General features: G+C 39.8%; 1 protein-coding gene across 4 annotated transcripts in view; it reads left to right on the top strand.

Annotated features, from left to right (window-relative positions):
* Positions 1-25,423, top strand: part of edar (ectodysplasin A receptor) — a 170,759-nt gene that overhangs the window by 126,367 nt on the left and 18,969 nt on the right. For 3 of the 4 annotated variants that reach the window (XM_087988134.1, XM_043692768.2, XM_087988133.1), the window contains 5 exons: positions 3,051-3,232; positions 22,343-22,428; positions 23,665-23,751; positions 24,400-24,528; positions 24,623-24,697. In XM_087988134.1, the coding sequence (XP_087844260.1) occupies positions 3,051-3,232; positions 22,343-22,428; positions 23,665-23,751; positions 24,400-24,528; positions 24,623-24,697 (559 nt within the window). The remainder of the gene's footprint in view (positions 1-3,050; positions 3,233-22,342; positions 22,429-23,664; positions 23,752-24,399; positions 24,529-24,622; positions 24,698-25,423) is intronic. The other variant, XM_087988135.1, reaches the window with a different exon arrangement.

Genomic DNA, 25,423 nt, shown 5'->3' with positions numbered 1-25,423 from the left:
TTTTCTATTTTGTGCATGTACTTTGACATATTTGCTTCCTTCTTGCTTGTTCAATTGGTAATTAAACATATTCAACTTTTTTTTAAGCTGAAGTCTGTTCTAGATTGAATATATTTAATATTCTTTGTCAATCACAGGCATACTGTTGCTAAGTTACCATGATTATATTCACTCTAACAGATTAATTGTATTTAGAAAAGGAACATATAAGTTACTAGATGAGAAAAGATCACATTGAAACATAGAAGATACTGATGGAACTTGACAGTGTGGATATCAAGATAATGTTTCTTCATGTGCGGGAGATTTGAACCAGAAGTTTAAAAAAGAATTTGGAGATAAGGAGATTTACTTGTCTCTCAGAGGGTTATTAGTCAGTGGAATTCTCTTCCTCAAACAGCACTTGACATGGGGTCATGGTATTTTGTCAAGTTAAGTAGATTTTTGATAGACAAGGGAGTCAAGGTTATACAGGCAGAGAGGAAGTGGATCTGAAAGCACAATCAAATTAGCCACAATGTTATTGAATTCAGCTTAAAGGACCTCCTCTGTTCCTACTTTATCTATGGCAGTGAGATTTTCATGATAGAATTTCAATGATTTATCTTCATGAAGAGGCAAATACATTCACATAATTTTGGGAACATGAATCAAGAAAAATTGGAAAATATTTTCTTATGAAGATCATCAGCTGGCATAATGCACTGAGCAGCACATTTGGAATATCCTGCACTTTTCTGGAATGAGAGGTTGTGGATTCATTTTCATGAATTTTTCCACATGAATTGCCAGTCATTGCCTTTTATGGCAGTGACAACAGGAATCCAGGAAGTTGAAAGAGGGAATAATAGACTAAAGACTAGTAACAGCCAATGAATAGTGCATAGTCCAAGAACATGGTACAAGGATTACACCAGAAGGGAAGAAATTAGTTAAACATGAGGCAGTGGGTCTAAGTTTACTGTGCTAGGTCGTTCGTAGCAGCACAGTGAGGGAAAGAGGTCATCTGGGATGTGAATGAATAATACAAGCACAAATGTATCTCTTTAACTAATGAGCTTGAATGACTGTGAAATTGATATCGGGGATCAAGGAAGGTGAAGTAAAAGAGTTGATTTCTACATCAAGCCACTTACATTAAAAAAGGCTACATAAAGTGAAAGCAAAATTAGATTAAGAGAGAAAAGATGAGAAGGAAATGGAAGAAAAAACGTTTGACTTTTTTCATTTCCTAAAATAAATCACAACTTAAACAAATCAGACTCTGTAGTTGAAGTTGTTCAATTTTAGTGCAAAAGGTGTTGATTGACAGCCATTAACACTTGTCATTGCATTAAAACAGTACATGTACTTGTACTGTAAAAGTGTCCGGTAGTTTTTGCTTGTGTCAGCATGCAAATACTGAAATTTCACAATATTCAATAAATGCCAACTGTAAAGCAGACAATGAGATACTTCTGTAAAAGAGTGGTGTAGAATAACTGAGCGCAATTTTAGAATATTCACATTGAATCCAGCTCATCACTTTAGTTGTTATGCCTTTTACATAGAAGTAGGTAACTGTATGAAACCATGTGAATAGTTTTATTGCTACTCTTCAATAATGTGTAACAAAGGCCAAAAAATTTAATTCTCTCTGATCCTATTGATTAGCAATGAGTTGGGAGCGCCACAATCACCTATGAATTTGCCTTAGCACCTAACAGGCTCTGATATCATGAAGGGCTTGATTCATTTTCCAGCTTTTCAATACCAACTTCTGGATATGTTTGTAATGTTTCGGGACTTTAGATTCCCCCCACCCCAATTTGAAAATAATGCCTGGATGATTTCTGGTTTGAAAACCATGCTGGGTCAATGTCGCTTATAGAATTATAGAATGCCTACAGTGTGGAAGCAGGCCATTTGTCTCATCGATTCCACCACCCCACGAAGATCATCTCACCCAGACCCAGTCCCCTACCCTATACCTGCATTTCCCATGGCTAATCCACCTAGCCTGCACATCTTTGGACTGTGGGAGGAAACTACAGCATCCAGAGGAAACTCATACAGGCACAAGGAGAATGTGCAAACTTCACACACACAGACACCGAGGGTGGAATCAAACCGGGGTCACTGCTGCTGTGAGGCAGCAGGGCTAACCACTGAGCCACCGTGCTGCCTCATGTGACACTATCTTTAAATATTAAGACGTAATTATGCTCAATGTCAGCTTATTACCAATTAGGGGTGCTGAGCACTGCTGGGAGGTAGTTATACTAGTTAGAGCATCAAAAGGTAGCTAGCAGTCATCATTGAACCTACCATTGTCATATTCGAGAAAAGAAGCTGGATTTCAGAGGAGTTGGATGGTACTGTGCCCAATCTTACGGCGCAACTCGTGGTGCCAAAAAAAACTCAGGCTGAACAGAAATATTCCAGCTCCTGCAATAAACCTGATATCTCTACACCATTAAATTTCAGACCAGTAGGATGTGGCAATATCCAATTTGAAAATTGCTTTTGAGCCCTCCTTAATCCAATAATAAGATACTCAAAGAGCTTCATCAGTCATTGTTTGAAAGTGAATTCCTAGATTCACACCTGGTACCCTCCTTTTGAAAACAGAGTTGCATTTCAGAAGAATCAGGATCCATTCTACTCAGGTAGAATGGTCCCATAAAACTTAATGTTGCTACAGCCTTTAACAAAAAAGCAATGTTGAAACAGTGTACCAGAAATGTATATACTGAGTATACCTGTATTGAATCTAATTAAACAATACTCAACATCAAATTAAATAATCTTTAACAATATTCTACTTCACTTCTTCCTAGTACGTCTGTGATGTAAAGAAAAATCAAAACTTCTTTATTCAATTTCATAATCATCAGTAGCGAACAAGTGGAATGAGTGAGTGTATTACAGTATGGGGCGGGAGGGGAGAGTTGTTACTGGTAAAATTGGTGGCCTATTTCTTAAGTTGCATTCCTCGTATACAGACCTTGGCCAGTCAAATTTTCTAATTCCAATCATCTACAGTTCTAATGTGTGTGAATTCTTTTTAGAACTGTGGATATGGAGTTAAGGATGATTCCTATGGCTGCCAACCTTGCCAGAATGGCAAATTCTCAAAGGGTGTATATCAGATCTGCAGAAGACACAAAGATTGTGAGGGATTCTTTCGGGCTACTGTCTTGACACCAGGCACTGTAGAGACCGATGCAGAATGTGGGCCTTGTATCCCAGGGTAAGTATAGTTTATTAAAACATGCTGTTTTTCCTGGAGGTTTGCAGCCCAAACCAGACAAATACTGATATCATTTTAAAATTCTGAGATTCATTATAGACAAAGAAATTTCAGAAAGCCACATTTGATGGGTTTACAGTGGGTGGTTATATAATTTGCTACACATTCTTGTCAGGAATTTCAGTTGGTTTTATTAGCCACAGGTTGTTAATCTTTTCACCATGTATATGGCATATATTTAATTATTCTATCTTTCATGTAAACATTAAATATTATTTGGGACAATGGCTGGTGCAATTTCAGATTCTTGAAGTAAGATATTGCAAGTGCAAAGTAGGCTACCACATCATTATGGTGACCACAGAGGAATATTGAGAGATATGCAGTAGTTGCTGGAAAAATTTAGTTTCAGCTGTATGTCATTTTTCACATAAATCTTGAAAAAAGAACAGTAAACCGTTTGAATACGTGATCAGATATGTCAAAGATTTGCCTTTTCTCTTGTTATTGGATTCATGTCCACCTAAAATTTGCAGCAATCCCAAAAGTAGCTTTCCTTTTGTTTACTCATTCATAGCAAGGCCAACATTAATGCCAATTCTGTTTACCTTTGGGAGAGTGGAAATTAAGATAGAGATATTTTTATTTTAGATTTTAAATATATCAAAGGAAATGGGGAGAAAATGAGATAGATCAGCCACGATCATATTAAATGGTGGAGCACATTTGAAGGGCTGAATGGCCTACTCTTGCTCCTAATCTCTATGTTTATATGTAAATGAACTGAGTTCTGAGAAATAACTGAATTGCTTGGGTGGCCATTTCAGAGGCTGGTCAACCACTTTGCTGAATGTGAGGAGTCACATATAGGACAGGCCAAGTATTGATAGAAGAACACTTTAATAAATCAGATTGGGTGTGCTTCAGGAATATAACCAGTATCTAAGTTGAATGCATCCATGAACACTGAAAAACATATCCTGTTTTCTACATTTGACATAGATATTTCCACCTGCTACTTTGCAATAGAGATACCATCCTTATAAATGGGTCAGTACTGATGGCTACTGGTAAATCCAAATTGTGAGATCCACTTCAAGGATGGCATGAGAACTAACAGGGATCAAATTTGTCTTAAGCAGAACAAATCAGCAACCAATTTTACTTCCAACCCTTAGAGCCTGTTCCAAGCCATTATATTAGATCCTGGCTGATCTTTTACCTCAACTGCACCCGCCTGCTGTACCTATATATCCCTTCATTCCTTTTGGTGCCAAAAATCTATCAGCATTTGAATTGAACATCTGACTCCATTGAGGACCCATAATTCTGAGTTCCAGAATTCCAAAGATTTGGTTTCCCCCTGATACTGAGACAGAGATCCTGTGTTCCAGGCTCTCCAGTCAGGTGAAACATCCTCCCAGCATCACTCCGCTAAGTTGCATGGACTGGTCCTTGAACTTTATTTTTGTCTTCTATTGAATTTTGGGGTTTTTTACAGTTTCAGAATCCTGAATATCTCATAGAATCCCCGCTGTATGGAAGCAGGCCATTCAGCCCATCAAGTGCACACTAACCCTCCGAAGAGCATCCCACGCAGACCCACCCCATTCCTGTATCCCTACATTTCCCACCTAGCCTGAATATCTTTGAACTGTGGGAGGAAGCCCACACAGACTTGGGGAGAATGTGCAAACTCCACACAGACAGTTGCCTGAGGCTGGAATCGATCCCAGCTCTCTGGTGCTCGGAGGCAGTGGCCCTGGGAGGCAGCTGTGCTGACCACCGAGCCACCCTGCCGCCACGAACTCTGATTGACCCAGTCCCCAGAGATGTTGTTAGCACCATGAACACTGAAAAACATATCCTCAACCTTCCCCAATATGAATCCCATGCTGCCTCCACATACCACCATGTGACCCATTCCTCTTCCACACCACCCATGACCCCGCCATCCCATGTTAACCTGGGAAATATTCATCTAGAAAAGGAGACAGCAGAAGCTGGTTCACTTCACATGTAGGTTGATTTAAATTCCTCAATCCGCATGAAAAGCCATTGTTCTCTTCTACAGATCAACAGTACCTCCTTCCTTCATACCCAGTGTAAATCCAACCGTAAAGAAATACGTGCTCCAATTAACATTAGTTGCTTTTAATCACACAAGGAATATGCACATATCCACCACCACCAACCCCCAGACCCACCCCACCCCCTGCCATTTTGCTGCCTCTATGTATTTTCCATTATTAACAAGGTGCAGAAACAAAACAGCTTCAGTAACTTGGGAAGTTTTTGAAATCCTCATAAAAGTTTAAAAAAAAATCAGACATTCAATGTTTCCCTTGAAGAGCCTTGGCCTGCTTACATTCTCATAACACTGCCAATCAAACAGTGAAAGTTAAGGTTCGATTGAAGAAACTATTAACGTATCGTTTTCCTTCCCAATTGTTTGCTGTTTTTGCACGGTCTGTAACTCAAGTACAAGCTATTTCCATATACCAAGATTTCCCAGTCTCTCACCATTTAAAAGATTTTCTGCTTTTCCATTTTCCTCCCAAAGTAGAAAGCTCCACATTCTTCTGCGTTATATTTGCATTCTTGTCTACTTACTAATCAAGATCTACAGCACAGAAAAATACTGTTGGGCCCATTGATTCCTCACTGGTCAGAAACAACCACCTATCTATTCTAATCCCATTTCCCAATACTTGGCCCACAGCAATGTATTCTTTGGCATCACAAGCGCACATCTAGATACTTAGAGTCATAGAGATGTACAGCATGGAAACAGACCCTTCAGTCCAACCCATTATCCCAACCCAATCTAGTCCCACCTGCCAGCATCTGGCCCATATCCCTCCAAACCCTTCCTATTCATATACCCATCCCATTGCCTTTTAAATGTTGCAGTTGTACCAGCCTCCACCACATCCTCTGGCAGCTCATTACATACACGTACCACCCTGTGTGTGAAAGGGTTGCCCCTTAGGTCTTTTTTTATATCTTTCCCCTCTCACCCTAGAGCTATGCCCTCTAGTTCTGGACTCCCCGAACCCAGGGAAAAGAATATATATTTATTCTATCCATTCCCCTCATGATTTTGTAAACCTCTATAAGGTCACCCCTCAACCTCCGACACTCCAGGGAAAACAGCCCCAGCCTGCTCAGCCTCTCCCTATAGCTCAAATCCTCCAAACCTGGCAACATCCTTGTAAATCTTTTCTGAACCCTTTCAAGTTTCACAACATCTTTCCGATAGGAAGGAGACCAGAATTGCATGCAATATTCCAACAGTGGCCTAACCAATGTCCTGTACAACTGCAACATGACAGCCTAACTCCTGTACTTAATACTCTGGCCAATAAAGGAAAGCATACCAAACGCCTTCTCTATCCTATCTTCCTGCGACTCCACTTTCAAGGAGCTATGAACCTGCACTCCAAAGTCTCTTTGTTCAGCAATACTCCCTAGGACCTTACCATTAAGTGTATAAGTCCTGCTAAGATTTGCTTTCCTAAAATGCAGCACCTCGCATTTTTCTGAATTAAACTCCATCTGCCACCTCTCAGCCCATTGGCCGATCTGGTCAAGATCCTGTTGTAATCTGAGGTAACCTTTTTCGCTGTCCACTACACCTCCAATTTTGGTGTCATCTGCAAACTTACTAACTGTACCTCTTATGCTCGCACCCAAATCATTTATGTAAATAACGAAAAGTAGAGGACCCAGCACTGCTCCTTGTGGCACTCCACTGGTCCCAGGCCTCCAGTCTGAAAAACAACCCTCCACTACCAACCTCTGTCTTCTACCTTTGAGCCAGTTCTGTATCCAAATGGCTAGTTCTCCCTTTATTCCATGATATCTAACCTTGCTAACCAGTCTCCCATGGGGAACCTTGTCGAATTCCTTACTGAAGTACATATAGATCACATCTACTGCTCTGCCCTCATCAATCCTCTTTGTTACTTCCTCAAAAAACTCAATCAAATTTGTGAGACATGATTTCCTGCGCGCAAACCATGTTGACTATCCTTAATCAGTCCTTGCCTTTCGAAATACATGTACATCCTGTCCCTCAGGATTCCCTCCAACTACTTGCCCACCACTGACATCAGGCTCACTGGTCTATAGTTCCCTTACCACCCTTCTTCAACAGTTATGAGGGTTTCTGTCTCTACCACCCTTACAGGCCATGAGTTCCAGATTCCCGCCACCCTCTGGGGTTGAGAAAGGTTTTCCTCACATTCCCTATAAACCTCCTACCCTTTACCTTAAACCTATGCCTTCTAGTCATTGATCTGTCCATCAAGGAAAAAAGTTCCTTCCTGTCTACTCTAACTGTGCCCTCCATAATTTTATACATTTCAATCATGTTCCCGAATCTCCTGTGCTCATTTTGCAATCCCTTTGCATCTGCTCACTGTTTATTTTCCCATCTAACTTTGTATTGACATTAAACTTCAATACATTACCTTTGTCCCATCAGTTAAAGTCATTAATGTAAATAGTAAATCTTCTGGCCTCAGCTACTTTCTCTGGCACAGACTCGCACAGGCTCACCACTTGCAGTGTGGAAACATTTCTCCTCATCTCAGTCCTAAATGGCATACCCCATATCCTCTCAGAAACTTAGACCACTCTATACTCATGTACACACATATACACTCTCTCTCACAGACACTCACAAGCCCCCACCTCAGACACACACGCACACTCCCACACTCACATGCACCCCCTCACAGACTTAAGACACTCTACACTCACTATACACACACATATACACTCTCTCTCACACTCACAACCCCCAACCCAGACTGACAGACACACACAGACAGACACAAAGACCCACATGTACACATATATTTTGTGGGGTGAATTTGTATTTGCAGAGTTACATTGTACTTTGCTCAAAAACTGCATGGATTCATGTAAAACCCTATTATCTCACTTTTTAGATTAGAATCAATCTAAACATCATGGCACAGACAGAGAACACAGGGGGCTAACACCTTCAACATAATGTTTAGCTAACATCAATTGTTACAGCTAACCTGAGAATGCAACTTTTAAAAAAATATTTTGTGCTTTACACATGAAAGAAATGAAACTATCATGATATTTGAACAGATGAAAGACTCAACAGACAATTTAGGTATTTTTCAATATATAATTTCAGTTACATCACACTGTAAACTTTTGCTTTAAATTCTGTGCCTTACAATTGTGTCCTCCACAATCACCTGATGAAGGAGTGGCGCTCTGAAAGCTAGTGTGCTTCCAATTAAATCTGTTTGACTATAACCTGGTGTTGTGTGATTTTTAACTAAAGGGATTAAGTTAAAAGCAGGGAGGTTATGTTGCAGCTGTACAGGGTGCTGGTGAGGTCACACCTGGAGTACTGCATGCAGTTTTGGTCACCTTACTTGAGAAAGGATGTACTGTCACTAGATGGGTGCAGAGGAGATTCAATAGTGTTATGGACTAGGCCAGGCCTTTCAAAACATCCTCGAGCAGGCAGCCCAAACCATAATTTTGCAATTTGTTTCAGTAAATGTACAGTGAAAATTACCTGGATTAAGTTAGCGAGGTTAACTACCGGGTTTAAAACAGACAAAAAATATATTCACAAAATTACACAATGAAACACAAAGAACAGAATAAAGAACCCCTACAGAACCCAGTCTAACCAAACTAGCCTTAAGTATGCTGTTCCAAATATAGACAACAGTCCCAATGAGCAAACCCTTTTAAAATGCAGTACAGAAAAGGGTCAGATGCTTACAGGTTGAAGTTAGAAGTGAGAGAAGAGAGTTTCCACACAGCTCACTGTTGAACTCCCAACCAGTCCTGGACAAAAATAAACTGCTCAGCTAAAGAGATGACCACTCCCCTTTCATTCTACAGGTCACTTCTAAAGCATGACCATTTTGGCCTGGAATCTCATCTGTTTACATATAAACAAAAATCCCCTCAAAATCCTTTTCGTCTCTGCACCAAACCCCATCTGAACGGAGCCCAGCCTGGTTTATTACCCCTCTGAAAACAATCAAGGACAAAGTATCACTGAGCCAAGGAACGGCTGTTAGAAAAATAAGAATTAGCTTTGTGACACCTCCCCCCTTAAAAAAATGAACCATCAATACCAAAAGATGGCCTCATTTTTAACCCTTCAAAAACCCAGTTAGTAGTCTAAAATATACACACATATACACTATACTAAGTATAAACATGCAAACACACACAACCACATGCAAATTCAGGCAGCGGTACCCCCCCCCCCCCCCCCCCCCCCACAACCGAATGTTTTGGCGACCTGCCACATGCACAATTGTCACATTGAATGGCTGTAATAACAAGGTCCATCTAAACGGTCTGGTATTTTTGTCCTTAAATGTTTCCACAAATGTCAATTTGTAGTTGTAATCAGTGCATACGATTCTGTCAGATGTTTTGCTGATAATAGAAATGCTGAAATGTTGTAATGCCAACATCAAACTTAAAGTCTCTTTCTCCACTGTTGAATATTTCTGTTGATGAACATTCAACTTCCTGGAAAAATACCTGATGAATCTTTCTATTCCCACATCGTCCTCCTGCAGGAGAACCGCACCGACATCCACATCACTGACATCAATAGCCACCTTGAAAGGCTTCATGTAATTTGGAGTGGCTAATAGTGGGACAGTGGTTAACTCAGTTTTTAGGCTGTCAAATGCCTTTTGACAGTCCACTGTCCGCTGAAACGTTTTGCCTTTTTTTAACAATTTGGTGAGTGGTGCAGCTACACTGCTAAATTTTGGCACAAGCTTTTGGTAAAATCCATTCAACCCCATGGACCGTAGAACTATTTTTTTAGTCAATGGTGGGGGAGATTCTCCAATTACTTTTGTTTTCGCATCCTGTGGGGCCATTTGTCCATGTCCAATAACATGGCCCAGGAAGGTCACTTGGGCTTTGGAAAATTCACTTTTAGCAATGTTTACCACCAAGCCAGCCTTCCCAGGTCAAACAAACAAATCTGATAAATGCTGTAATTGTTCCTTTCATGAGTGACTAAAAAATTACCAAGTCATCAATATACATCACACAATTGGGTAATCCGGCAATGACCTTATCAGTCAGCTCTGAAATGTGCTCCAGAGCATTTTTCATGCCAAATGGCATGACTTTGAACTGATATAGCCCATTTGCTGTTACAAAAGCCGAAATTGCCTTTGCTCTCTCTGACAGAGGTACTTGCCAGTAGCCTCTGAGCAAGTCCCAGTTAGAAATATAAGTTGCTTGTCCCATTTTTTGACATAGTCTTCCAACCATAGAATTGGATATGCATCAGTCTTTATAACAGCGTTGACTTTGCGATAGTCCACACATAACTGTTGGGTACCATTGGGCTTTGGCATCATGACTACGGGTGAGCTCCAGTCACTGTAACTCAATTCGATTATGCCATCTTGGAGCATGCGCTCTATCTAAACCAGTGCCAACTTTAGAGGGTTATGCCTATAAAGAGGTTACTTAATCAGAACAGCATCTCCTATCTCTACATCATGCACAATTAGGTTAGTACTTCCCAGTTTATTTCTGTATATCTCCCCATGTGATAGTAATAACTCTTTTAGGTCATTTTGATTTTCTTGTAGAAGGTAATGCAATAATTTATCCCAATTTTTGACAACTTCCTCATTGTCCAATTTAATATGAGGAAAGTCCAATTCAGAATTCTCTGAACTTGGTTCTTCCTTCTGTGTTGTAAACATTAACACCTTCTCCCCTTGCTTTCCCTCTCTATCAAAATACCTTTTGAGCATATTCATGTGGCACACTCTGTGAGATTGCTTCCTGAAGTCCTTAACAAGTAGTTCACCTCACTCAATTTCTTCTCAATTCGATATAGTCCACTTGCTTTTAAAGGCTCACGTGTTACTGGAAGTAACACCAATACCTTATCCCCAGTTGCAAAATTGTGAATATGTGATTTCTTATCCGCTTTCTGTTTCATTGTATGCTGCAATTCTTTTAAATGCTGTCTAGACAACTCTCCAGCTTTATTTAGTCATTTTCTAAAATGTGATACATAGTCAAATGAGTGGTCTCTGAATTCTAACTTACTAATTTCACCTTAATCAATTTTAACAGTCCTTTTACTTCATGCCCCAAAATTAATTCAAATGGACTGAATTTGGTCAATTCATTCAGTGCATCTTTGATTGCAAAAAGTACAATCTAGCGCTGTCTGTGATTCCGGATAGTACGCAGTAGATTTTAATTACTTTATTCCCAAGTTATCCATAACCTCCTTGAATAGTTTGGATGTGAAGTTTGAACCTTGATCTGACTGGATCTCTATTGGCAGTCTGTATCTAGTAAAAATATAAAGTAATTCTTCTACAACCCTTTTTGCTGTGATGTTGCATCATGGGATTGCCTCTGGAAGTCGACACATCCATTATTGTTAATAAATACTTATTCCCAATTTTGTTCGTGGTAAGGGACCTATGCAGTCAATGAAAACTCTTGTGAAAGATTCCTCAAATGCTGGAATAGGTATTAAAATTGCAGGGTTTTTGCCTGTAGTTTTCTGATTAGCTGACATGTATGACACATCAGGCAAAATTCAAGTACATCTTTGTGTAGTCCAGGTCAGTAAAAATGTCTTTGTATTTTAGCCTGTATTTTCCTCTAAATGACCACCAAGTAGTAGCTCATGCGCTACTCACAGCACCTTCTTTCTCTCTACCCTACTGGCAAAACAATTTGATGAATCTCCACCCATTTCTCATCTGCTTGAATTTGTGATGGCCTCCATTTCCTCATTAAGACATCATTTGTTCAGTAATAACACACAGGAATGCATTCACTCTCCTTTGTAAATGCCCTTTGATATAACAAGTTATCATCTTTCTGCTGTAATTCAATCAGCTTAGCAGAGATAAAGATACTTGCATGTTTACTCATTTGCTCCTTCTCTGTGCCACGTATCTGATCAAAAAAAAATCAGATAACACTATTCCAGCTTCCTTATTTGTGCCTTTTGATCCCTCCTGTATCAGCTTGTGCCTCTGTGATCTTGTGATCACATAATCAGGGAAAATTCCTGGATAAACATTCTCCATGTCTTCAGTTGCCCGCGTCTCCACTAACTTTTCAACTACAGTATGCAGCACGCCTACTGGTGAATCAACTATATTATTTGCAAGGACAAATTATATTCCTGAAGCTAAGAGTTTGTCCAGTACTCCTACCACAGCTTTTCCAATCTTCTCTGGACTTTCTAGCCTTACTTTATACAATTGAGCACTTTTTGTCTCACCATGAATTTCTGTTACCAGTACCTTTTCTGGAAATAGTCTCTCAGGAGCACATATTTCCTCATCCTTCAGCATTGCAGACTGAGAGGATCCTGTGTCCCTTAATATTGTAATCTCTTTACCCCTGGCCTATGAGAATAAACCTTACCCTTGTATGTATATATTTTTTAAGCAGATTGTCACTTCCTCCTTAATGAAACTCTGATCATCTTGTACACTCTGAGGCAGTTGTCTAACTTCCCTTCTGCTTTTTGTTACTAGTCCAACAAAACTTCCAAATTTGCCCGTTTTTCCTACATCTGGCTTTCTTCTAGCCCACCAGCACTGTGATTTCGTGTGGCCCACTTTACTACAATGAAAGCACCAGAGTTTTTTAACTTCTTTGTCCCCCTCAACAGTTTCTTTTTTACCCTGTGGTAAGTTATCCTTATGATCTTCACTGAGATCTACCTTTCCCTTTCCATGTGAGGATTTCACTTTACCCCAGTTTCTATCCCTCATGGCCTGAAATTGATTTTGAAAGCCATACCGTGTTTTATGGACCAGCTCATATTCATCCACCACTTCAGCTGCTAACCTTGCTGATTTAATTTTCTGCTCTTCTACATGATTTCACAGTACTTCAAGCAGTGAATTTTTGAATTCCTCCAAAATAATTACCTCTCTAAGGACGTCATAGGTTTGCTCGATTTTTAAAGCTCTTATTAATTTATTGAAGTTACTCTGTTTGATCTTTTCAAACTCAATATAGGTTTGACCAGGGTCCCTCCTTAGATTCCTGAAACGTTGTCTATGGGCTTCTGGTACAAGCTCATATACACTTAAAATGGCTTTTTTCACCTCCTCATTCTCCCCAGATACCTCCTCTGATAGTGATGTGAATACCTCACTAGCCCTACCTACAAGTTTCATTTGGATCAACAAAACCCACATTGCCACTGGCCACTGCATTTGTTTAGCCATCTTTTCAAATGAGACAAAAAAGGCTTCCACATCATTCTCATCAAATTTAGGCAATGCTTGAACATGCTTAAACAGTTTCTCACCAGACGTTTGACGACCAGGGGCTTGCTCATCCTCACTCTCTTCCTCACTAAGCCTACCCTCAGCCGTTACCTCCAACCTTTTAAGCTAACTTTCCTTTTTAAGCGTCAGTTTTTGAAGTTCAAAAACTCTCTCTTTTTCCCTTTCTTCTGCTTTTAATTGTAACTCAAACTGTTTCATTTCTGCTGCCCTTTCCTTATCTCTCATCTCTAATGCAAGCTGCTTCATCTGCAATTGAATTCTTGCCATCTCTATAGATTCTGATGGTTTCTCCAGCAAGTTTAAATGCTGTAATTCTCTCTCCTTTCCTCACAGAAGCAGGCAGTTCCAATTGCAGCTTCTCTGCTAATCCCTGCAGCTTGGTCTTATTCTCTTTTCGCAAAACTTCCAAAGTCACCGCATTCACATCTGGAAAACTTTTGGCGACTGAAAGAGCCATTACTATCCCAAGCATTGTCTACCCGACCAAACCAATACCCGGAATAAAGACACTAGCATCTACCACTCGCTGTTTAAAATCCCTCAAAGAGCCCCCAATCTGTTATGGACTAAAAAAATCAAGGACAGAGTATCATTGAGCCAAGGAACAGTTTTTAGGGAAAAAAGGACTAGCTTTGTGACACGAGGTTGATTCTGGAGTTGAGGGGGTTGGTTTATGAGGAGAGACTGAGTTGACTGGGATTATAATCATTGGAATTTAGAAGAATGAGGGGGGATCTTATAGAAATGTATAAAATTATGAAGGGAATAGAAAAGGTAGACGTAGAGAGGATGAAAGTAGGACAAGAGGGCGTAGCCTCAAAATTAGGGGGAGTAGACTGAGAAAGAACTTCTTCACCCACAGGGTTGTGAATCTCTGGAATTCCCTGCCCAGTGAAGTAGTTGACGTTACTTCAGTTTTTAAAGCTAAGATAGATAATTTTTTTGAACAATAAAAGAATTAAGGGTTACGGTGAGAGGGCGGGTAAGTGGAGCTGAGGCCACAAAAAGATCACCCATGATCTTATTGAATGGCAGAGTAGGCTCGAAGGGCCAGATGGCCTACTCTTGCTCCTAATTCTTATGTTCTTATGTATGTTCTACCATAAGTGGTAGTGGTTAGTTTTGAGGCATATAACAATATCCACATGCCACATGACCATTGGTATGAGTCGTCATAGATATGCTCAGGTTTTATCAGTTGAGGACCAAAGAGCAGCAAACTTCAGAGAAAGCGGGAGGTCTGACAGCTACTTGCACAGTTAGCTTGATTCCTGGCAGGCTAATGCTTTCAGTGTTGCAACTATGTTCTTTGTCTTCAGACTTTGTCAATTTCAGCAAGCATTGAGTGTACATGGGATGCAGATGTGTCCAAGTGCTAGCTGCCTATGTGATCTTTCCAAAGGCAACTGTAGCTGTTAATGCTCATTCCCAGAAGCCCATCCAATTAGATGGAGCTACTTTTTGAAGACTTCTAAAGCTTTTTAAAATAAGTTAGTTTCCAACTTTGTGAAGAGGGGCATTTAATAAAAGCATCAATGACCCATCAAACTACTGTTGCAAGCCATTTCCAGACAGCCAACACACTCTGCATAACATGGAGTCAGCGCCCAAAGTATAAGATCCCACCATTCCCAAAATGGTTCTGGATTGCGCCCTTACATGGCATCATTAGAAGTTCATGCTGAAGAAGTTGACTGCTGACTTAATTTCCGACTCCTCCTTGGGAAACTCCCCAGACACAGAACTTTGCCAAGGAGCCATGTCAAACCAACTCCTCCTATCCTCCAAACCCAATCGACCTGGGCAGCAAAATATAGGCCATGTTGTTTCTTCTGATAGTCCTACATTTTCCTGATCCTGCTGTCATACTCTCTGTTGCATTTTCGTTGCTCTTCTTTTCTCTGACTCTTGATAGCTTAGCCTGTTTGGCATCCTTCTGCTGTACTGTCCCCGAGGCCTCATTCTTTACCAGTACTATTTAACCACATTCTTTCCTTCACTTTTCAAGTTCTGTTTTAGTTTAGGGATATCTTGGCATGGATCTTTCATCATTTTCAGGATTTATTGTCCAGAAGTACATCTCGCTTTTTGTATGTTTGCATTGCACACAGCATTTCCTTGAATTATCTTAGTAACTTATTCTGCTCAAAATTTGCAAAATTCGGCTTTCCTGGAATAAATGCATATAAAGGCTTCAGTGGATTTTGTTTCTATATTGTTAAGCATTATTTGCAACGAGTTCATATTTAATAAACAGTTTTCAATGAATGCTCAATCTTCTTCTATCCTGTCCCTGTCATGAATGTGATTAGGTCAGTAGTCACAAGTTGTTTTGGGAGTTGGACTGTTTATAAATTGCTCTGTGAAGCAGAAAAGTAACACCACCAGCTTTGGCCTTCCACACATTTGTGGTCTGGCGTCAGCTCTAATACCACTAACCACAAGGGGCTCGTAATGTTTCTTATTTCAGTTATTTATACTGATCTCGATACATTGAAGAGTTGGGAACAGAAGAATCATTTCAATTCAGCAATTTTGACTTTTAATCAACTGTTCAAATTTGATTATTGCCATGGAACAGATTTTTGGTCAAGGGTATTATGGAAACAGCTGTGATAAAATAATCTTGTAGAGCGAAATTAATCTTATAAGTAATTAAATATTGTCTCCTGTATAAGATTGGAATAGCACTGGCAATTAAAATCTTAGGTTCTGGAACTCTATACCATCTTCATGTGCAGATAGTATCATCAAAGCTAAATTGCTATAAATTACACAAAAAAAATCTTAATCTGAACAATCCCAATACCACTTCACTATCGTTCACGCTATGCAAGAATTTTCTATTGGTTGAGTTAAATTGTTGCAGTAACTGAATTTTGGTAATTATTGAAAAAGGTTCATTACTCAAATGATTGCCGTAATTTATTTTAATTTAAGTCAGCTAATTGTTCATAAATGAGTTTTACTGACGAAAATGTGTTTTTAAATTCAGACAACATGTAATGGATCCCATAAACATTCTGATGCTTACTTCATTGAAAAAATATTGATAATTATGTGACCCCAAGCAATTTCTCTTAACTGAAATAAAAATAAAAATGCAGATTTGACAGCATTCATTAGTTGTGAAATATTGGTGTGGATCTTCCCATCTCTGGATCATCAGTGACCAGGTGTAGACTGAGATGTGTTTCAGGACTCCATGAAAGTCCTGGACCTCTGACACCCAAGGGAATTGCCCTGGGAATTTCAACTTCCAATGAGGAATTCCCTGAGACTGTCTGCAAAAACCTTTGCTCTGAGGTAGAGTCAAGAATTTGGATTGTTCCATAGGATGTAAATGAATTGTTACTTAGAAAATGTCAGATGCATACTTGCTTGACTAAATCCTGAGTAACTACAGAACTGGTGCCTCTGTCACCCAGACTGATGCTCCTGCCTACAGCAGCACTCCCCTAGACTACTCCCAATCCCTTATCTATTCCCCGGAACCCTTACTACTAATCGATCCAACATAACTAGGTTAGTCTATGATCCTTTAACTATGTCCCTGATCTCTGAACCAACTAATCCCCGACCTGATGCCTGTGCTGACTTCCTCCAAGCTCCCTATCAACCTCACCCACCAATCGCCCTCCCATCTGTAACCTCAACCACCTGCCACTGTACCCACCTGCCAGTCTACCAAGTTGCCTCTGACTGCCTGCCACCACGCCCACCTGAGTCTCACCCATCTGTAATCTACCCACCCTAACACCTCACCAACCTCCCAGCATACGGATCCCATCCACTTACCAGTTCGAGCAAGTACCCCCCCACACTCAAATTTACCCATGACATTTAAAAACATGCCCATAGAGCAGCCGATGTGTCTTGTCTTTCCCCCCACCCCTGACTCCACTCTGCTGCGACATAGCCTGGGATAGACACTGTGTTAGGAAGAGCAATGGGAGACTGGGAAACATTCAAATAGAACAAACATCCAGCACTGAATGCTGCTCCCCAGATGATCCTGTGGGATTCACTAGTTGTATACAGTTTACACTTGTTCAGTGAGCCTTGGAAGTGCTATCATGTAGCATAGGTGGTGTAACATTGGCCAGAGGAAGTGGTTGAAGGTGCACAGGTTGGCATAGGAGACTTGAGGGGCCATGAGTGGGTGGAAGGGCAGAACCTGACATATGGAGCATGAGGAAAACCGTTTGATTTTATCTTGGTCACGACAGTGGGAAAATATGGACTTTCTATTTTTGACTTGCAACATCCTGATTTTAATACCTGGGGTCTTCGTGCATTCAAATGGTTTTAAAAAACAAATAAAAGGCCCTGGCAAATAGCTGACCATAAGACAGTCCAGCTTCATGAAATTAATGTTAGAGGAAAAAAAAGACAGTCTGAGCCGAAATTAATGTTTTCCAAACACACTGAATTTCAGATCTTATCTCCTAGTTGATTTACACAACTATGGATAAGTTTCACATATTGGAAATGAAAAGGTTATCTGCAAATTATCCACCTGGAAATTTTTCAACTTGGAAAACAATGAGCCCAGACATGGGAATACACAAATAAGCTCTCACAAAGCGTTAGAGAGAAAATAGAGATCTGTAACTGGAACTGGAGAAAGCTTGCTCTCTTGTTTCTTGTCTCTTTCAGACTCTCTGAAGGGCAACAACCTAGTAATATAGCAAAATAGAAAAATATCCCTTCACTGAAACCTCAACGAGTTTTGCAATATTCATAGAAATGTGTAGGATAGAGAAGGTCATTTGGTCCATGGTGCCAAGTCATTTAACAAAGATCTCACACATTAATTCCATTTCCCAGCTCTTGGCCCATACTCCTGGAGGCTATGGCAAAGGGAATGAATATTTAAATATTGTATAAATGTTATCAGAGTTTTTGACTCAATTAGTCTTTCAGGTATTGAGTTTCAGACTCGCACCCTCTGGGTGAAAATAAACCTCCTCAACCTTCCTCCTAGCCTTCTACCTCTGACCTTAAATCTCTGCCCCTGCCCCCGCCGTTGTTGATTCATCTACTAATGGGCAAAGTATCTTCCTATGCATTCTACCTGTGCCCCTCATAATTCAGATCTCTTCTTAAACTTCACTGTTCCAACAAATACAAGCTGAAATATTCACTGCTGCTGCAGGGAACTCGATGAAATAATTGTGGTAGCAGGTGAAGATCTAACCCTTAAGGATGCTCTAAAAGTTTTCAAATTGCATATTAATTTATTTTCTTGTCTGTACCATGCACACTCTCCATTTTAAACTTCCTATCTGTGTTGGTGCTTGTGTGTGTGTTTATTGCAATGTCTTTACTAGGTTTCTTGGGCCAGCAGGTAATAAAATCACTTTTTTCTTTCTCTTAGTAAAACCTTACAATTGATTCCTTACTTCATTCTGTTGAATGAGCAAACTACATCTGAATTGCAGTGAGATATGGCTGCATATTACAAGATAATATAAATCTGGGAGCCAATTCCCAGCTGGTGGTAGCCCTTTACAAAAGATTCCCACTACCTTCTGAGGAACTGTGAATCATAGTGCTTTAAGAAACTGGTCAGACTCCATGGAAGTTGTGGATTACTTGTACAAGTTGATCTGTGCAATGAAAATGGCCGGAGTTGGGATTGCAGGATGCAGGCTCAAACCCAAACCAGTGCTTATTCTAAAGAGTCTTTGAAGAAAATTGGAAAGTTTGGGACTGGAGTCTGGAATCCCATAATTAGGACCTGTTCACTATTTTATGAGGCTTACAAGTCATTCAGACTTGGTAAAAGCCCAAACCATAGTGCTAGAGGATAGCTAATGTAAGCTGAAAATGTGTTGCTGGAAAAGCACAGCAAGTCAGGCAGCATCCAAGGAGCAGGAGAATTGACGTTTCGGGCATGAGCCCTTCTTCAGGAAAGGGCTCCTGAAGAAGGGCTCATGCCCAAAACGTCAATTCTCCTGCTCCTTGGATGCTGCCTGACCTGCTGTGCTTTTCCAGCAACACATTTTCAGCTCTGATCTCCAGCATCTGCAGTCCTCACTTTCTCCTCAATAGCTAATGTAATTCCACATTAAGAGAAATACAGCAAAATACAGTCATCAGGAAAATTAATGGTATTCCAACCAAAGAAGAGAATAGAAGAACATCGAGAATTAAAAAAAATCTTTGGTCAATTTTTCAAAAGGTAAAACTATCCTTGACCAGCACAATTTGAATGTTTTGAAGAGATAACAGGGTATGTAGACAATGGTAATACATACATAGAACATAGAACATAGAACAATACAGCACAGACCAGGCCCTTCGGCCCACGATGTTGTGCCGAACATTTGTCCTAGCTTAAGCACCAATCCGTGTACCTATCCAATTGCCGCTTAAAGGTCACCAATGATTCTGACTCTGCCACTCCCACAGGCAGCGCATTCCATGCCCCCACCACTCTCTGGGTAAAGAATCTACCCCTGACATCCCTCCATACCTTCCACCCTTCACCTTAAATTTATGTCCCCTTGTAACACTCTGTTGTACCCGGGGAAAAAGTCTCTGACTGTCTACTCTATCTATTCCCCGATCATCTTATAAACCTCTATCAAGTCATCCCTCATCCTTCGCCGTTCCAATGAGAAAAGGCCTAGCACTCTCAACCTATCCTCGTACGACGTATTCTCCATTCCAGGCAACATCCTGGTAAATCTCCTCTGCACCCTCTCCAAAGCTTCCACATCTTTCATAAAATGAGGTGACCAGAACTGCACACTGTACTCCAAATGTGGCCTTACCAAGGTCCTATACAGCTGCAACATCACTTCACGACACTTGAATTCAATCCCTCTGCTAATGAACACTAATACACCATAGGCCTTCTTACAAGCTCTATCCACCTGAGTGGCAACTTTCAAAGATCTATGAACATAGACCCCAAGATCCCTCTGTTCCTCCACCTTACTAAGAACCCTACCGTTAACCCTGTATTCCACATTCTTATTTGTCCTTCCAAAATGGACAACCTCACACTTGACAGGGTTGAACTCCATCTGCCACTCCTCAGCCCAGCTCTGCATCATATCTAAGTCCCTTTCAGCCGACAACAGCCCTCCTCACTATCCACAACTCCACCACTCTTGCACTAATGCAGTAGATGGTAATTTTGTCTGGATTTTCAGAAGACCTTTGACAATTGACATATCATTTTCATGTTTAAGGACATTGTATTAAACTGGTGCAAGGCCAAGATTGTTCCCACTACCTTTATGGTAACAAATGAACATGCAGCGACAACTACAGTACAGGCCTTGTGAGACTGTGCAATTGTTTCTGGCACCAGAAGGAATAGCATTTGTTTTGATTTGCAAGGTTAAAATTCAAACAATTATTTAGCAGCAACACGGAATTATCTGTCCTTTCATCGATCAAAGCTAGTTGACAGTGGTGTCATGTTGGGCCAGGCACTGGGGGGTAATTAAGAATGAAGTGATACACATAGTATAACAAATTATAAATAAAAACTGAAGGTGCTGGAGAAACTCAGCAGGTATGGCAGCATATGTGGAGAGAAACAATTAACATGCAGTTTAAAACATAGATCCAGGAAGAGTTATAGCAGACTCAAGATGTTAACTCTGTCTCTCCCTCCACAAATGCTGCCAGACCTGTCGAAATTCTCCAGAACTTCCTGTTTTTATTTGAGATCTTCAGTATCCATAGTATTTTGTTTTCATAACAAATTCCATGTGTTCTATCGATTCTGGTTAATATTGCACTATTATGAATAGAACTTAGCTTAACATATATGTTAAAACATTATTTCAATTTTCCTCATTATCATTTGCTTTTTCTCCTGGCTGTTGATCTGGTCGTGTATGAAACGCAATAATATATGATGAAATTTTAACTCCATAGCTGACAAACACCAAACAGTAATTAAATTAATGTGACGCACTGGTTCAGTGGTGAGCTGGGCATTCACCTAGTATGCTGTTACCTCAAAGACCAATGTCAGAAAACTGTATTCACTTTTGTACAAAGGCAGTTCCAAACAGTGTCTTAGAACTTCAGGGCACATAGCTGAGTTTGTGCAAAATTTATTCATGCTGAACATTCCCTCGTTTTTGTTTTAATTGATATTTTGCAATATTAGTTTTTGGGCATTTATATTTTTAAATCTGCCAAAAACAGGGCATAAGGTGAGAGCGGAAAGATTTTAAAGGGATCTAAGGGGCAACTTTTTCATGCAAAGGGTGATGCATATATGCAATGAGCTGCCAGAGGAAGTGGTGGAGGCTGGTACAATTACAGCATTTAAAAGGCATCTGGATGGGTACATGGAAGCGTTTGGAGGGATATGGGCCAAATGCTGGCAAATAGGGCTGGATTAATTTAGGAGATCTGATCAGCATGAATAAGTTGGACCAAAGCGTCTGTTCCTGTGCTGTAAATCTCTGACTCTAGTTATAGAATAGAACAGGTTTAGAGCCATATGGGCCAAATACAGGCAAGTGCAGTTCGTTCAGTTTAGGAAACTTGGTCAGTATGGAATAGTTGGATGAAAGGATTTGTTTCAATGCTGTATGACTCTATTAGTACTAAAATAATGGAACCCATAATACTTGCATACTGTAATGATGTTGATTTGAGATTGGTGTGCACTGACAAAGGACGGAGTACTTATGTAGTACTTATGACACTATCTTTAATTTGTCCACTGTTACTATTGACTGTTATTTGTGCTGAGACTGTTTTGCTAACTTATATATGTGATCTTTATTTTCAGTTACTACATCCTAGACAATAGATCCAGAAACACCTACACAAAGGTTTGCCATTCCTGTTTACTGGCACCTCCAAACACAAAAGAATGTGAGTAACTCTCAAGTGTACATATACATTAAAAACATAATTTCAACACAATATCCCCCTTTACTGTTATTTTACAATAAGCTGGAATTTTGTCAACGATATGATGAATGTTCACATTACAGATTCATCTAGTCCAATCAAAGGCCAAAGCTGTATAGTGTGGACCTGAGGCTACAGAGAATTATCTCAATGCTAGCCTGGTTAGCTGAATCCCCACAAAGCAAGATTCAAATCAGAATCTTCCTTAATTCAATGGTTCAATAATACATCAAGGATTAGAAAGTTCTTCTTATAAATTAGGAGCCAGGATTTGAAATGAATCAATCTCAAAGGTTAAAGAAAGAATGGTCGAAATCTGAAACAAAAGTTAAAATTCACAGAAAGTCAGTCAACTCCTAAATAGAGCAAAGAATCATTAACTTTGAGATATAAGCCTCTTTCTAACTATTAATATACACACAAATGGAATGAATTTAAAGAGAAAGACCAGACACTAATTCACAAATAGACATAAAATGTATTGAATTATTAGCAAGCTGCTTAGTTGAAAACTGTTGGACAATATGAAAAATTGCTGAAAATGTTTTTAAAAAGATGTGCTGTTATTTGAAGCTGAAAGACGTCGTAGTGACCTACAGAATGAAAAATCTGAGAAATTGAACATGTGAAAAATAAAGTGGCCGTGAAGTCTGCAGAAAGAGCAAGTCAAAAATGAAGTACATATCGAAATCAGTAAACTGATGAGGGATGACTTGATAGAGGTTTATAAGATGATCGGGGAATAGATAGAGCAGACAGTCAGTTACCCAACCTATCCCTACTGTGGTGCATATATCAGACCTTTGTCAAAAAAGAGAGATATACCTCCTTCCAAGCCTCTGCAATTGTCTAAACAGAGATGTGAGGGGACAAATAATTATGCCCTTCTGTTTGGTGCATCATATACACAAGCATATGAATGACCTACAACTCCATTAGTACTTTCATCTTATGTATAAAGAAAATTTACATTTCTCAAATTTGACTGCCAGTAGAGGGGAGACTCAGAAACGTGGCCTTAAGAGGTATTGTAATCAAATAAAGGTACCCTGATTCAAATAAGTTAATAAAGACACAGAAATTTCCAACTTGTATGAATGATTTTATGTTCTAAAAATGATTGTGAGAAAAATACATGAAATAGTTGGACCCTGTACTTTTGTCCTGATTTTAACTTCCCCTCTGATTGTTTCACAGGTTTGGGCATTACTTTGTCTTCAAGCTTTTCAAGCAGTAGCTCAGCTGTCACTGGAAACTCTCCAGTTCTACAGGAAACTCACAAAGGTATGAGGTATAAGGATGTTTAAGTATCTAATAACAACACTTTTGAGTTTGAAACATTTTAAAACATGCACATTCTGTGTAGATATATAAATGTGTAACAACCTAACTTGGAATTATATGTAACAACCTGACTTGGTCTACTCCCCCAGGACTACAGCAGTTCAAGAAGGTAGTTTACTACCACTTTCTCAAGGACTATTCCTTTTTTTTTCCTAACATTGCCATGCAGTGGCATTTATAATCTGTGATGTCTCTTGGTAGAAATAAAACACACTGCAATGCTGAAAGAAGTTCCTTGGCCTTGCCCATGGTTGTTTGATGAGGATCCTTACTCTGATCTTCCCTGTGACAGGAAGCAGAGACTCTCCTTTGTAGTTTCCACAATCAGACTTGTCTCCTTTTTCAAGTATAGTCATTGAGATGCCCCAGATGACAGACATGAGATTGTGCACCCATGCCAGGATGGTATCTCTGTTGTTAATTGTCACCAAAAATATTATCATTGGTCACATTAGCCATTGATATCTGAATTGAGCTCAATATTCTCAACTTTCTACTTCATGTCTTACATGTTTGTGAAATTCATAACTAGCATGGAAAATTTAAACCTATGTCAGTATTTATTTTGTCATTTCTATCTTTCCTTAGTAGATCATGCTGGGCAAGGACACCTTGGCACTGCTTTGATAATTGCCATGTCCACCATATTCATAATGGCCATAGCCATTGTTTTAATTGTTCTTTTCTACATTTTAAAGACAAAGTCTTCTACTCAAGGTGAGTATGAATTGCACTCAGGAAGGAATATCTTTTTTCTCAATGTTATTCCTATTTTGTCAGAAGTTAAGTAAATCATTCTTGTTTTTTTTAGCTTGTTGCAGCGGCAATTCTGTAAAACATATTGAAGCTCAGATCAATACCCAAGAAGACAAGAAGGAAGTACAAGGTGAAAAAGTGTTCAATATCTACATGAAGACATAAGAAAGAAAATAGGAACATCTCAGTACCCTGTATCGGCTTTCTCCCCAAACAACAACTCCTTGAAAGCATTAAATGTTTCACTCTCAACTGCTTTCCAAGGCAGATCATTCCACAGGCTCACTGCTCTCTGAGTAAAGAAACCTTTTCTCATCTTGGCTCTAAATGGCCTACCCAATATCTTTACACTGTGACTCCTTGTTCTGGATTCCATGGTCATCAGGAACTTTCTTTCTGCATTCACCCTGTCTAGTCCCCTTGGAATTTTATAGTTTTATGTTAGGTTTCTCCCCATCAAACCCTCCCAATTCTTCTGAACTCCAATGAATATAGGTTTAACCAATTCAACCTTGATTCATATGTCAGTCCTCCCACCTCAAGAATCAGTCTGGTAAACCTCAATTGCATTCCCTCCATAGTCAAAATATCCTTTCTCAGATAAGCAGACCAGAACTGTCCATACTATTTCAGGTATGGTCTCACCAAGGCCTGCACATTTGTGGCAAGACATCCCTGCTGCTTGACTCAAATCCTCTTGCTGTGAAGACCAACATACCATTTTCCTTCTTCACCTGCTGCACCTGCCTGCTTATTTTGTCTAAGACCTGTCTTAAAAGCATCCAATCCCAGCTAGAGTATAGGTATAGAGTATAGAGCATGTCAGCACCTGCATTAGTTTCACAATTTAATATCT

Source organism: Chiloscyllium plagiosum, unplaced genomic scaffold (genome assembly GCF_037043375.1).
Source record: "Chiloscyllium plagiosum isolate Xiang-an unplaced genomic scaffold, Cpla_swu_hap1 HiC_scaffold_6, whole genome shotgun sequence".
Classification (NCBI taxonomy): domain Eukaryota; kingdom Metazoa; phylum Chordata; class Chondrichthyes; order Orectolobiformes; family Hemiscylliidae; genus Chiloscyllium; species Chiloscyllium plagiosum.
The sequence above is the reverse complement of the archived record's forward strand: the minus strand, read 5'-3'. Positions and strand labels throughout refer to the sequence as shown.